The sequence below is a fragment of the Canis lupus genome, chromosome 7 (genome assembly GCF_003254725.2).
Source record: "Canis lupus dingo isolate Sandy chromosome 7, ASM325472v2, whole genome shotgun sequence".
Classification (NCBI taxonomy): domain Eukaryota; kingdom Metazoa; phylum Chordata; class Mammalia; order Carnivora; family Canidae; genus Canis; species Canis lupus.
This window is the reverse complement of record NC_064249.1, coordinates 35,342,463-35,356,253: the sequence shown is the minus strand read 5'-3', so window position 1 is coordinate 35,356,253 and position 13,791 is coordinate 35,342,463. Positions and strand designations below refer to the sequence as shown.

General features: G+C 39.4%; 1 protein-coding gene and 1 long non-coding RNA gene across 23 annotated transcripts in view; one reads left to right on the top strand and one right to left on the bottom strand.

Moving 5' to 3' along the window:
- The window catches only part of LOC112648761 (uncharacterized), a 54,046-nt gene that overhangs the window by 8,197 nt on the left and 32,058 nt on the right, over window positions 1–13,791 (top strand). Inside the window, exon 2 of the long non-coding RNA XR_004817032.2 lies at window positions 9,727–9,841. This is a non-coding gene — a long non-coding RNA (uncharacterized LOC112648761). The remainder of the gene's footprint in view (window positions 1–9,726; window positions 9,842–13,791) is intronic.
- Window positions 2,696–13,791, bottom strand: part of CATSPERE (catsper channel auxiliary subunit epsilon) — a 199,335-nt gene continuing 188,239 nt past the window's right edge. For 9 of the 22 annotated variants that reach the window (XM_049112405.1, XM_049112409.1, XM_049112408.1 and 6 more), the window contains 2 exons: window positions 11,553–11,606; window positions 4,256–5,967 (listed from right to left, as the gene is read on the bottom strand). In XM_049112405.1, coding sequence (XP_048968362.1) covers window positions 5,784–5,967; window positions 11,553–11,606 — 238 coding nt within the window. In that variant the 3' untranslated portion in view covers window positions 4,256–5,783. Of the gene's footprint in view, window positions 4,228–4,255; window positions 5,968–11,552; window positions 11,607–13,791 lie in introns of those variants that run through there. The other 13 variants (XM_049112415.1, XM_049112418.1, XM_049112414.1 and 10 more) reach the window with 5 other exon arrangements.

Sequence of the window (13,791 nt, the reverse complement as noted above, 5' to 3'; positions counted from 1 at the left end):
ATCAGTCTCAAATGCCCTGTGACCGCCTGTTTTCTCAAACCACTTGTGTCACCACTGTGTTACTCCAGGTCCTCTGAGAAACAGTCACCAACATGGAATTAAATATGCAGTGATTTTATCATAGGAAGTACTTGAATGAAAGGAAATAGGAAGCTGTGGAGGGTTGGGAGAATGGGGGAGAGAAAGGGTGAGAGATGGAGATTGGATGGATGTGTCCCACATCACCATGTGACAGCCATTCAATATACGGAAGGTTTGGGAAAGCCTTGAGGAGTTCTTGAGACAGGCTGGCAGGAGTCCTGGTCTACCTAGGATCTAGTCTGCTGAAGTAACCCCACTGCGCTCAGTTACTGGAGGGGAGCAGCCTGGGGGTAGGTATATGGTCTTGGGCAAATGTGATGGTGGATGCTAGAGCTCAGCTGCCAATGCCCTCCGACAATTGCACTGTTGCAGCAGAGGGCCTGTGAGGAGCATTCTCAAGGCTACCACAAACCACTAATCTTCCTACCACCTCACCTACATCAGCACCCCGGAATTCTGGCTTCCCTCCTGCAACAGTGAGGGAGATGTTTCATTCTTAGTCTCAGCTCTGGATCTCAGCTATCTTGCCTGCTCAAGGATTTTGGCCCAATAGTTACCCCTTCCTCTCCCAAAGATCAATTTTCCCCAGCTACTGGATTATTCCTGTCAATATTTGATAACATCTTCCTGGCCTCAACTCTGCCTCTGGTTGGACTTCATTTCTTTGCTTCTTGACCCAGAAAGAAAGTAACTCCCTGAAAGAGTGATCTCCACTTACTGTCTGCACTTCTTCATTTCCCATTCTTTTGTTCACAATGAAAAGAGTTTTTTTTTTTTTTTTTTTAAATGAATAAAAATCACATAAGTTTGGGCATCTGAGTAGCTCAGTTGGTGAAACATCTGCCTTTGGCTCAGGTCATGATCCCAGGGTCCTGAGACTGAGCTTCACATTGGGCTCCCTGCTAAGCGGGGAGTCTGCTTCTTCCTCTCCTTCCACCCCTCCTCCTGCTTATGCTCTCTCTCTCTCTCAAATAAGCAAAATCTTTCAACAAATGGTATAAGTTCAATGCGGTGGGAAACAATAGCAAGAAAGCAAGTATCACCTGTAATTACATCATTTTAGGTTGGGTGATGATGATCGTTTCATTTGCTTTGTGCACAGACGCCCTGTTCTACGTTAAGGAGAAAGTTTTACATGCTATTCCTCTTTTGTTTCCCTCTTCCATGGTTTTCAGGGTTTGGTTTATAACTTCCTCTCTACATCTCTTGGTATATCCCCACTTCCCCTCCCACAGTGACATACATGTCTGCATGCACACAATGTTAACAAGATGATAAGTATCTTTCCACACATTTCTTACCCTGGTAAACAGAGCTCTTCTTTTGTTTATAAAGTCATACTGTGACTACTTCTCTGCAGCTTGCTCTTCTCAACAAAAACGTGTGGAAAATCTTTTAAATCAACTAGTACAGATCTATGTGATCAATGTACAATAATTTATTTAACTATTCACCTATTAATAGGCTAATTCTTTGTTCGTAGAGTTTTGTCATGACAACCAATGATACAGCATGTATATATATAGGTCCTCCCCATCCCGTCTCATTCCATAAATAGATTATTAAGAGTGAAATTTCTGGGTCCACGAGCATGTATATTTTTAATACTTACCGGATTACTTTCCATAAAAGCTGAAATAATTTGCTTTTCTTTCTGAAGTGTGAGAGAATTTCCTTCCTGGGGCACCTGGGTGGCTCAGTTGATTGAACATCAGGCTCTGGTTTGGGTTCAGGTCACGTTCTCAGGATCATGGAATAAGCCCCATGTCAGGCTTCAAACTCAGTACAGAGTCTGCTTGGGATTCTTTCCCTCTCCCTCCCTCCCACTGTTCCCCCCCATATGCACACTCTAAATAAATAAATAAATAAATAAATAAATAAACAAACAAACAAACAAACAAACAAACTGAAAAGGAGAATTTCCTTCCCATCCCTGACTCTCATTCCTTCCTAAGGGTATTATTCTTCTAAGTTTGTGCACCCAGGCGAAGAGTATAAGCTTCCCTGTAACTTTAGTTTGCATCTTTCTTTTTTTTTTTGACTGCTGGTAAGGTCGAGCATTCTCGGAGGATAAATGTGGGATTTGGAGCCAGTGTGCCTGAGTATGAATTCCATCTCTTATCAGTTGTGTGACCTTACTAAAATTATTTACCCTTTTTGTACCAGTTTCCTCATCTCTATAATGGAATAATAATACTCCCATCTGAGAGCATTGTTGAAGAAGGTTAGGTAAATTATTAGAACAATTCCTGGCACATAGTAAGCACTAGAAAACAATTGTTTTAAATACGTTAATTGGATATTTGGGTATGCTCCTTTGTAAAATGACTATTCTTAGCTCTCACTTCTATTAAGTGGTTTTGCTTTTTTTTTCTATCAAATATTTTTGTCGGATTTTGTCTCACCTCCTTCAATAAATATTTTACAGATTTTTTTCATGTATGTCATACACATTTTATATTAAATTTAATTCTATATAATTTGTCACTACAATTAATAAATTACTTTTTATTATTTCTATTGCTGTTATATAACATTTTAGAGAAAAGTTACTTTATTTATTTATTTATGAGAAAGAGAGCACAAGCAGGGGGAGGGACAGAGGGAGAAGCAGACTCCCTGCTTAGCAGGGATCCCGTGGAGCTTGATCCCAGGATCCTGAGATCATGACCTGAGCAGAAGGCAGACAGTTAACTCAGCCACCCAGGCACCCCTAGAAAAAGTATTAAGTTTTAAATATTTACCTCATATTGAACCATCAAATTATTTTAATCTAGTAATTCTTTTGGGTTTCCTAGGCATATGATCTTATTAGTGAAAGAGAGGATTTTATCCTTTATCCCAGTATTTATAGTGGTTATTTTATTTTCCTCACGTAATGTCAGAACTTTCAAAACAGTGATGAGTAGCAGGTATGCTTGTCTTGTTCTTGATTTTAGTAAAATAAGAAATTCAAGTTATGGACAACAGCTTTGATCTGTGTCCGTGGAGTTCCATCTTGCTCTTATATTTTTTGTGATCTTCTATTCTGGATTTCTGTCCTATAGATTTCAGACTAGTTTAGCTAGTCTCAACAATCACATAAGCCAGTTCTTTTAAATAAATCTCTTTACACACACATATGCACTTCCCACAAATTCTGCTTCTCTAGTTGAACTCTGACTGTTACAAACACTAATTGTTTGAAAGCTGTGGTAACATTTGGACAAGTTAAGAAGCTTATGTTGAACATGAAAATCGTATTTTATTTTATTTTATTTATTTTTTTTGAAAATCGTATTTTAAAACTTAAAATTAAAACTTAGAGCATCAGCTTCTCATTTTCAATATAATTTGTACATTTCATGTGTGAATCTACCAATAGAAAAACTTCTGAAATATATTTAAAACTATTTAGGACACATTAAGTTTTTTATACATAAATTAGCTATAGCCATATAAGGTTTAGGACACATTAAGCTTTTTTCAGAAGGTTTCATATGAAAAGTTTCGTGCAAAATAATAATATTTCAGGGGCACTTGGGTGGCTCAGTTGGTTAAGTGTTCAACTCTTGACTTTGGGTCATGTCAAGCTCAGGTCTTGAGATCCAGCCTTTCCCTGTATCCCCCCCCCACCCCACTTATAAAACATTTGACACACTTATACACTTTCAAAAATTTACATTCATTCTTAGGAAGTATTTTAATAGCTAAATTTAGTTTTCTTTTCTTTTAATTTGTAAAAAGCCATGTAAGAATATATAGAATATGTTAAGGTAAGGGCAAACACCTTAAAATTAATTTTATAACACACAATAGATCTGAGAATATTTGTCTTGGGGTAATTTAAAAACATTTTTCAGGGGCTTGAGTGTTGATAAGCTTGTTTTGTTGATAAGCACATACTATGTGTTTATCCTTAGTATTTCTTGGTCACATACACACTCGTAATATAAATATATATACACACACTCTCTCTATATATATCCATACTAAACAAACTTCCATTTTTCCTAATTAGTCTTTTGTTTTCTTTCATATCTGTTAATTGGTTCATAAATCTGTTGTTTATAAATCCTCATATAATGGAAATAGCTCAAAACTAGAATACTGAAGAATAGTAGCATCAGGACAAAGAGGAAAGCAGCAACCAGGTAGCCACTTGGACTGAAATAAGAAAAAAAAGTCATTAGAAGTTATCATTCACTTTGTTAATTTATTTAGTCAAACAACGTTTGAATGGCTAGCTCTTATGCCACTGACAGAAAGCTGCATAAAGGTAAAGTGTAAGGGTAAGACATCCTGTCTACCCTCGGGATGTTTGCCTCTTAGTGTTTGAGGTCAACTAGGGAGGGAAATAGTGTGATCAATAGAATTAGAGAAAAAATAAAATTCATGGGGGCCAGACATCAAGGAAGACCTTCCAGTGCACATGACCTTTGAACTGGGAATTGGTAGGAGTTAGCTGGGTAGGAGTAGGATTAGGGGCATTAAAATGGCTTCGCTAGATAAAAATACCTGGAAGTAGAGGAAGAAACAGGTGGGCATAGAGTTTTAGGCTAAGGGAGATGCACACACAAAGTCACAGAGGCATGGGAAAACCTTAAGATCACTCTAGATATTCTGGAACTAAAGCGAATTCAGCATGATTAGAACTGGTAGGCAGAGTAGTAGAGATCAAGAATGAGAGGTGGTTAGAGATGAGAGAGACAGCTTTTTTTTAAAAAAATATTTATTTATTCATGATAGATGTAGAGAGAGAAAGAGAGAGGCAGAGACACAGGAGGAGGGAGAAGCAGGCTCCACGTCGGGAGCCCGACATGGGACTCGATCCCGGGACTCCAGGATCGCGCCCTGGGCCAAAGGCAGGCGCCAAACCACTGAGCAACCCAGGGATCCCCGAGAGACAGCTTTTATTAAACTACAAGGTGTGGATTTTGGAAGGATGATTCTGATTGTAGGGTGAAGAATGGATGAATGGGAAGTATGTATGTAGAGGGAGGAAAACCAGTTATGAGGTTTTTGTAATAATGCAATTATGATGGTGATCTTTAGTAAATTAGTGGCTGAGGAAATGGAGAGAAGCAGACAGATTTAGAAGTTAGACTGGATTGATCTTGGATTTTTGAGATGTGGGGTTTGCAAGTAACGGATGTCTCCCAAGTTTTGGAATGAGGTGACTATGATGCTATCTATCACCATTCACTGATAGAGGAAATTCAGAGGGAAGAACACATTAGTGAGAGTGTGTAAATACATATGGTTGGTTTACTTTTGGGTATATTGAATTGGAGGTTCCTGAGGGTCAACCAGGGTTGTGTGTGTGTGTGTATGTGTGTGTGTGTGTATACCACTTATTAGATGCTATCTTAAGCTGGGTGCCAGACATCTCCCTCTTCACCTGGCACTCTGCATGGGTGCCTCCCCATTTATTTATTTATTGCTTGAGCCAAACACTGTGGTACTTTCTATTTGGTGTCCTGGTATCTGACTTTAGTTTTTGGTTCCCTTTTAAGCCATAATTATTTATTTGCAGTGTTACAGTTTCCCAAGATCCCTAGTCCTCTTACTCTGACCTTTCTCCTATGGGAATACATGCTTAACCTGGTTCCAGTGAATGGTTTCCTTCTTGGAAGTTAATTAACTAACTCAACAAATCATCTGATATAAGCCAGGTTTGCTTGAAAAAACAATAATTGTAATAATTGACATGCTCCCCATCCTTAGAAAGCTTGTGTTTTAGTGGAGACATAATTATTAATCAATGATGAGAAAAGTAATATAAACTTACACTTGTCATAAGAACTAAGTAGGAGAGATATACAACACAATGAAAACTTACTGTAGGAAGGATTTAACCTGGTGATACAGTCAAGAAATGCCTCCATGGGGGAAAAGATGATTATCCTAAAATTTGAAGAATTAAGTAGAAATGTGGTTCATGAAGTTAAGTAGATAAAGAAGGGAAGGAAGAGTTGCCAGATAGAAGAAATAGCATGTGCAAAGGTCCTGCTGTGGGACAGAGTATGGAGTATGGGACCTTCTGAAAGAAGGTTGGTGAGTCTAGAGTGGAAAAGATTAGGGGAATATAATATGAGATTAGAGAAACAGGTCAGTGCCAGATCATGGAAGGTCTTGTAGGCCATGTTGAAGAGTTAATCATTTTATGGGAAGAAACTTAAGGATTTCAAGTTATAAAATTAGCATTTGAGAAGATCACTTTGGCTCTAGTGAAGAAAGTAGACCAGAAGAAATAGAAATGAATGAGGGGAGATCTGTCAGGTGTCTACTGCAGTAGTTCCCATCTGAGACGATGGTACCTTGGATTGGAGTGGTGGTGATGGGGTTGGTAAGAAGTGGATTTGTTCAAGGGCAATTCAGGAGATTAAATGAATGGGAGCCAATGACTGTTTGGATGAGCTGAAGATAGAGAAATGAACACAACCCCAGGTTTTGTTTGTTTGGGTTTTTTTTTTTTTGACTCATAGGTGTTTGGCTTGTATGGTTCAATATGCTCTTTCCTGAGATAAGGAAATCTGAAAAATGGGTTGCCACACAATGTTCATCGTCAGAAGGCATCATTCTTATTATAGCCCATGTGAATGGATTCTCTTGGAGCTGTGCAATGATGACTCGTAGGGCTGTATGCAATTACCCAGATGGATCCCTTTTAGAGTGGGACAAATAATGGGGGAAGGGGATGGGTGATAAGATCATGAGATCATTTTTGGACATGTGCAGTTTGACCAGTCTTTGAACCATCTAAGAGAAGAAGTTAATAGACGGTGGGATGTTTGGCTCTGGATGGGTTAGAGATATGATTCAGGAGTCATGTGTATATAGATGCTTACTGAAACCGTGAGAATGGATGAGCTTGCCAAAGTGAGAAGCTCCCAAGACCAGTGCTGAGCCCTGAGGGAAATCAATATTTACTGGATGGTGAAGGAGGTCAAGCCTTTCTTTACTTGAGAAAGAGTGACTATAGAAGTTTAGGAAAACCCATAAAGCAATACAGCAGTCAAAGAAAAAGTAAAAAACAAAACAAAACAAAAAAAAAACAAAGGAAAAGTCAACACCAATGAAACATGAGGTAAGATCAGGACAGGCAAATATCTATCAGGTTCAGTGTAGGCCAGTTCCAGTTCAAGATGGTGACATAGGAGGCTCCATCCACTCACCTTCCATGGTCACACCCATGCCAAAGCTACCTACGGAACAGTTCCCTTCAAAAGAAATCTAGAAACTAGCTGAGCAACATCTACACATTTGGGCACATCAAAATGGGTAGAAGAAACTAGGATAGTCTCACTGTAAATCCCACACCCAGCATAGCAACATACAACTGGGAGGGAACTCTCAACTCCAGCTTCTCCTGAAGAGTAAAGAGTTTGGACTCAATGTTTAGAGGCCCAACTTACAAGAGTTCCACCTGAGGGACGGGTGCCTCAAACACTTAGCTCTGAAAGCCAACTGGGCTTGTGTCTATGAGACCCACAAGGTTATAGCAAACAAAAAGGGCCCCATGGACTTGCAGTGGCTAAGCCCCCCTTTTGCCCCCTCAGCACAGAGACAGCAGACTGAAATGCCCATCTCTGTCTTTCCTTGAAAGAGGCCTATTTGTTTATGTTAAAAGCTGCAACCTGAAGTTTAGGTTCCTGATTTAACACAAATCAAGGGACTGGCTACAATCCTCTCCAGAGACTGGGGACTGTGGCAGGTGCCATCTTGATGTTCCCTCTCTGCTTCTACCTAGGTCACCGGTATCTTTCTGAAAGGAGCTGTGAACATGTCTGGTGCCCCAACTGCTATGGCTGCTGACTAGGGGACGTACCCTTTATTGCCTGGCTCTGGTGGCCGGCAGAGCTCACATTCTCTAGTAGTATAGGATTATAACAAACAAACTCAGTTTAACTGGCTATTAACCCAAGACTTGGTGCAGGGGGAGCAGATAAAAACACTCATCTCCTAGTCTTTTCCTGAAAGAGCTCTATTTGCATACTTTAAAGGCTGCTGCCTGAGGGTCCAGCTTCCAATTAGCTTGCATCCAGGTGCTGATTGAGGGTCTTCTTTGCGACACTGACAGGTCTTGGCACACCCTCAACTACTAGGGGACCCAAAGTACTAAGAAGGTATCTTGGACAAGCAAAGGTTTGAGAGACACTAAACAGCTAGGGCCAGGCTGAATAATAAGGTTCATCTCCTTTCTTGAGACCAGTGCTTCAAGACTGGGAAAGGGGGCTGTTTTATTTAATTCAGAAACCAACGCAGGCAGGTCATTGGTGGAGTAGTAAGACAAAGAGCAGAGTGGGTGGATTAGAGAAAAAGGGATAAAATATAGGGAAAAAGAGGTTATGTAGACAAGCGTTTGGAGAACTTTGTCTCACAAAAGAGGGGGGAGAGAGAATGGCAGCTGGAGGGAGATAGGAGGTTGCGGTTTTATTTATTTATTTAAATTTAAAACAGGGGGTGGGGGCACCTGGGTGGCTTAGTGATTGAACATCTGCCTTTGGCTCAGGGCATGATCCCGGGGTCCTGGGATCAAGTCCTGCATCGGGTTCCCCGCAGGGAGCCTGCTTCTCCCTCTGCCTATGTCTCTCTCTCTCTGTGTCTCTCATGAATGAATAAAATCTTAAAAAAAAAACCTTGGGGGGTGATTAAAAGCCTATGGGGAGGATCTTATTAAGAGGGAAAGTTGAATATATAAAAGAGAAAAGTAATTGCTTTGAAGTTTCCTTAGAAAGTGGAAAGTAAGAGGGTTCAAAGCATAAGTAGAAGAATTATATTTAAAGAAGAGGAATAATCTTTCATTGTAACAGGATGGAAAAAAGAGAGAATGGATATAGATGATATTAGGTTTATGAGTTTGGAATCAGGAATCAGGAGTGTTCCTTCTTGCAGCCTCCTTCCTAATGTCTTTGTAATGGCGAACAAGCTCACCTGATGTTTGTTAAGGAAAGATGGTCCAAGGAGGAAGCTGATTCGATAAGGTCTGAGGTAGTTATGGAGAGTGGGGATATTGGTTGACCAGAGAGAGACTCAGGTATTGCTGGCAACCTATATGAAGTTGGTGATTAATCTGCCCTGTTGTGTAACTTTCTTTACCAATCCTTGGCTGCTCAGGTGTAATCAGAGGAAGTAGGTAGTTGGAGGTTGGCGGTGGGGAGCGAATCCCAGAGGGGTAAAGAAGTACTAGAAGTATTATTGAAGTAATACACTTTGAAATGTAAGGAAATAGTAAGTAAAAAAAAGGTGTGTGTTTAAAAAAAATTTTTTTTTGTTTTGTTTTAATAGACCCAGGATAGATAATGGTCGGGAGGTGGTAATGGCACCCTGAGGCACCCAGGGATCAATGGAAAATAAACAGCTATTACTCTAGAGGGCTAAAAGTGAAGCAGTGCAGCAGGGGTTAGAGGGACCTAGAAGGAGAGTTCAGAGGATGGTTGAAGATTTAGGGGAGTTGGTTGGTTATATGCTAACAACTCCAAAGGACACAGTGAAAAATTTGGGGATGTGTTTGAGTACTGGACTAGAGGACAAGGAAGTACCAAGATCTTTGCCTCCTACAGCTTGATCTCCAGTCCCTGTTTGCTCATGAAAAGGGCTTTCTCGGTAGGAAAGTGGTCACCACTAGCTAACCCCTGCTCTGCTTCTGTCCCCACTTCACAGCTCAGGTGTAACGGAGACCAAGCTGCAGTCACTAACCTATGGAAGACCCCTAGGCTGCACTATATTCCCTGGAGCTGCTGGAATCCAGCTCCAGGAGATGAGCTGGGGCAAACAGGTGAAATCCTCCTTCACTGTCCTCTCTCCAACTCATCAAGTCCCCTTCTGGTGGGGGGGTACTTGGATGCACTTATGTTCTTAATATTCATCTAAATCAAACATAGCAATCTAGTGAGGAAGAGAAGTCACTGCCAAAGGCCATAGATGTTTCCCAAAGTCACTTAGAAATAACGAGTGGCTTATCTCATTTGTAGATTATTTACACTATTAATCTTCCACTGGCACAAAACATCAAGGAGTCAGTAATATTTAAAGTAGGGCCATGCATAACTTCATTGTTTGTCTTTCATTTTGTTTAATATTTTACAAAAGAGCAAAAACAAAAAACCAGGCGTAGGACAGAGAAGCAAAGTCATTTGTGATCCCAGTGTTAGCATTACGACCTTTTACTCTGCTCTCCAAGGAAACTGGAATCCAGGAAAGTGCCTTTACTACCTGATTCCTGGATGCATTGGAATGATGGCTCAACATCCAAAGAACAAATAATCCAGTCAAGAAATGGACAGAAGACATGAACAGATATTTCTCCAAAGAAGACATACAAATGGCCAACAGACACATGAAAAATGCTCCACATCACTTGGCATCAGGGAAATACAAATCAAGACCACAATGAGATACTACCTCACATCAGTCAGAATGGCTAAAATTAACAAGTAAGGAAATGATGGATGTTGGCAAGGATGCAGAGAAAGGGGAACCCTCTTACACTGTTGGTGGGAATGCAAACTGATGCAGCCACTCTGGAAAACAGTATAGAGGTTCCTCAAAAAGTTAAAAATACAGCTACCCTATGACCCAGCAATCACACTACTGGTTATTTACCCCAAAGATACAAATGTAGTGATCTGAAGGGGCACCTGCACCCCAATGTTTATAGCAGCAATGTCCATAACAGCCAAACTATGGAAAGAGCCCAGATGTCCATTGACAGATGAATGGATAAAGATGATGTGGTCTATATACAATGGAATATTACTTAGCCATCAGAAAGAATAAAATGTTGCCATTTCAATGACATGTTTGGAACTAGAGGATATTATGCTAAGTGAAATAGAGAAAGACAATGATCATGTGATCTCATTCACATGTGGAATTTAAGAAACAAAATGGGATCATAAGGGAAGAGAGGAAAAAATAAAACAAGATGAAATCAGTGAGGGGGACTAATCATAAGAGACTTAATCATAGGAAACAAACAGGGTCGCTGGAGGGGAGGGGTTACTGGGTGATGGGCATTAAGGAGGGCATATGATGTAATGAGCACTGGGTGTTATATAAGACTGGTGGATCACTGACCTCTACCTCTGAAACTAGTAATACATTATATGTTAATTAAATTTAAATAATAATAAAAAAAGAATGATGGTCAGTGGTTGAGGACTGACTCAGGGTCAATGGGGCATGGCCACTGTCTCCTCACAGTCCTCCCTTCTGTAGCCTATGATCTGCAGCCTATCATCTCCTTAAGGAGAGGTTAGACATGTGTGATGGGAAGACAGTGGCGGCTAAGGGGATGGGACCCAGCTGTACAAACAATTCTCAGAAATTCCTTCCTGCTGTATCCCTGGGATAATTGATACATACAATTTGAGGATGTCACACATAGGGTCCCAGAGAAATGGGGGACAGGTGCCTTTGCTGTTTTGGCTGTCACCCCTTGTTTTACAACTTCCCTCACAAAAGTCTGATTAGGCAGCAGACATTACCTGGGAATCATTCCAAAGGTCTCTATTGCAAATACAGTTGTCAGGTTACAAAAACTGCAAATGAGAAAAATAATATTAAAGATTAAATTAAGTTCAATATATTAAAAGACTCCCTCCAAATCTTAATGGTAATGATCTATCATTAAGATAATCTTGATGAAGATGTCAGTTTCTCAATAATGGAGAGAATAGAGTGACATCATAGCTGTGGTGATTTTTCCATACGTGTGGCTTGGGCAGCTTGCTGCACGATTTCTGAGTTTGTCAGTGTAAACTCACCGCTCTTCTAATATCTTCACATCGTTTTGATAGTGGGTCCCAAGGGGACAGCAATAATAATAATAATAATAATAATAATAATAATAATAATAATAATGTTTTACTGAGCATTAGTACTTATTGAAAATGAATACTAACTGAGCATTTGCTATGTACCAGGCAGCGTACCAAATGCTCTACATGAATTATCTGCTTAATCCTCATAGCAACCCTTTCTTTTGGATGAAGAAACAGAGGCTCAGGTAGATTAACCTACTTGCAAAAGTTTGCACAGTTGTTAGTAGCAGAGCTGGGATTTGAATTTAGGTTGTTCTAATCAAAGAGCCTGTGATGTTTACCTGATATAGGCTGACTCAGGAAGCTAAGAGTGTTGGGAACTTGATATAGGGCACCGTGTATTATTTCTAAAGTTACTGAGTATCTTTCATGATTTAGCAGGTTGCTTGGGATGAGACAAGACAGAGCTAAATAAACATTAATGATAACATTTCACCTATTTTCATGTGGAGGAGAGAGAAGAAAGAAATTTAACTTGATTGAGCAAAATTAGGGATTTTTACCGGGTACTTTAATTCTCAGAATATTATGAAATAAGTTTTATAGACTCATTTTACAAATAAAGAAAGAAGCTCAGAGACTAGGCAAGTTGCTTATGATGGCATATCTGCCAATGGCAAAATTAGGATTCAAACCAAAGTAGACTCTAGAATAATGCCTTCAAGGTCCATCCATGTTGTAGCAAATGATTTCCTTCTTTTTATGGCTGAATAATATTCCATTATATATGTAGATAAAATGGAATCTATCTCACATCTTTATCCATTCATCATTGATGGACACATACATCGTTTCCATATCTTGGCTGCCATAAATAGTGCTGCAATGAGCATGAGGATGCATCTTTTCAAGTTAGTGTTTTCATTTTCTTTCATTTTCTTATCTAGGGGAGGAATTGCTGGATCATATGGTATTCTATTTTTAGCTTTTTGAGGAAACTCCATAGTGATTTCCATAGTGGTTGTGCCAATTTACATTCCCACCGAGAGTGCACAGGATTCTCATTTTTCCACATCTTTGCCAATACTTGTTATCTCATGTCTTTTTGAGAATAGCCATTCTAACTGGTATGAGGTGATATCTTACTGATAATACCTTAGCTTTTGATTTGCATTTCCCTGATGGTTAGTGATGTTGAGTACCTTTTCATATGCCTGTTGGCCATCTGTATGTCTTGGAAAAAGGTCTATTCAGATCTTCATCTATTTTATAACTGGATTATTTGTTTTTGTATTGTATTGTAGGAGTTCTTTGTATATTTGGTATACTAACCCCTTTTTGGATGTGTGATTTCCATAGGTTGACTTTTCTTTTTGTTGATGGTTTCCTTTGCTGTACAGTAGTTTTTTTTTTTTATACAAAAGCTTTTTCATTTATTTAGCTTATTTTCATTTTTGTTGCCTTTGCTTTTGGTGTCAAGTCCAAAAAATCATGGCTAAGTCATGAAGTCAAGGGGCTTACTCCCTATGTTTTCTTCCAAGAGTTTTATGGTATAAGGTCTTACATTCAAGTCTTTAATCCATTTTAAGTTAATTTTTGTGTATGGTGTGAGACAGTGGTCTAGTTTCATTCTTTTACATGTGGCTTTCCAGTTTCCCCTACACCACTCATCGAAGAGACTGTCCTTTCCCTGCTATATATGTATTCTTCTCCTTTGTAATGAATAGATACATAAGAATGGTTTATTTCTGGGCTTTCTATTCTGTTCCATTGATGTATGTGTCAGTTTTTCTGCCAGTACCATACTGTTTTGATTACTATAGCTTTGTAGTATAATTTGAAATCAAGTAGTGTGATGCCTCTCCTTGTGTTCTTTCTCAAGATGGTTTTGGCTGTTTTGGTTTTTATTTTGCCTTCCATACAAATTTTAGGATTGTTCTAATTCTGTGAAGATTGCCATTGC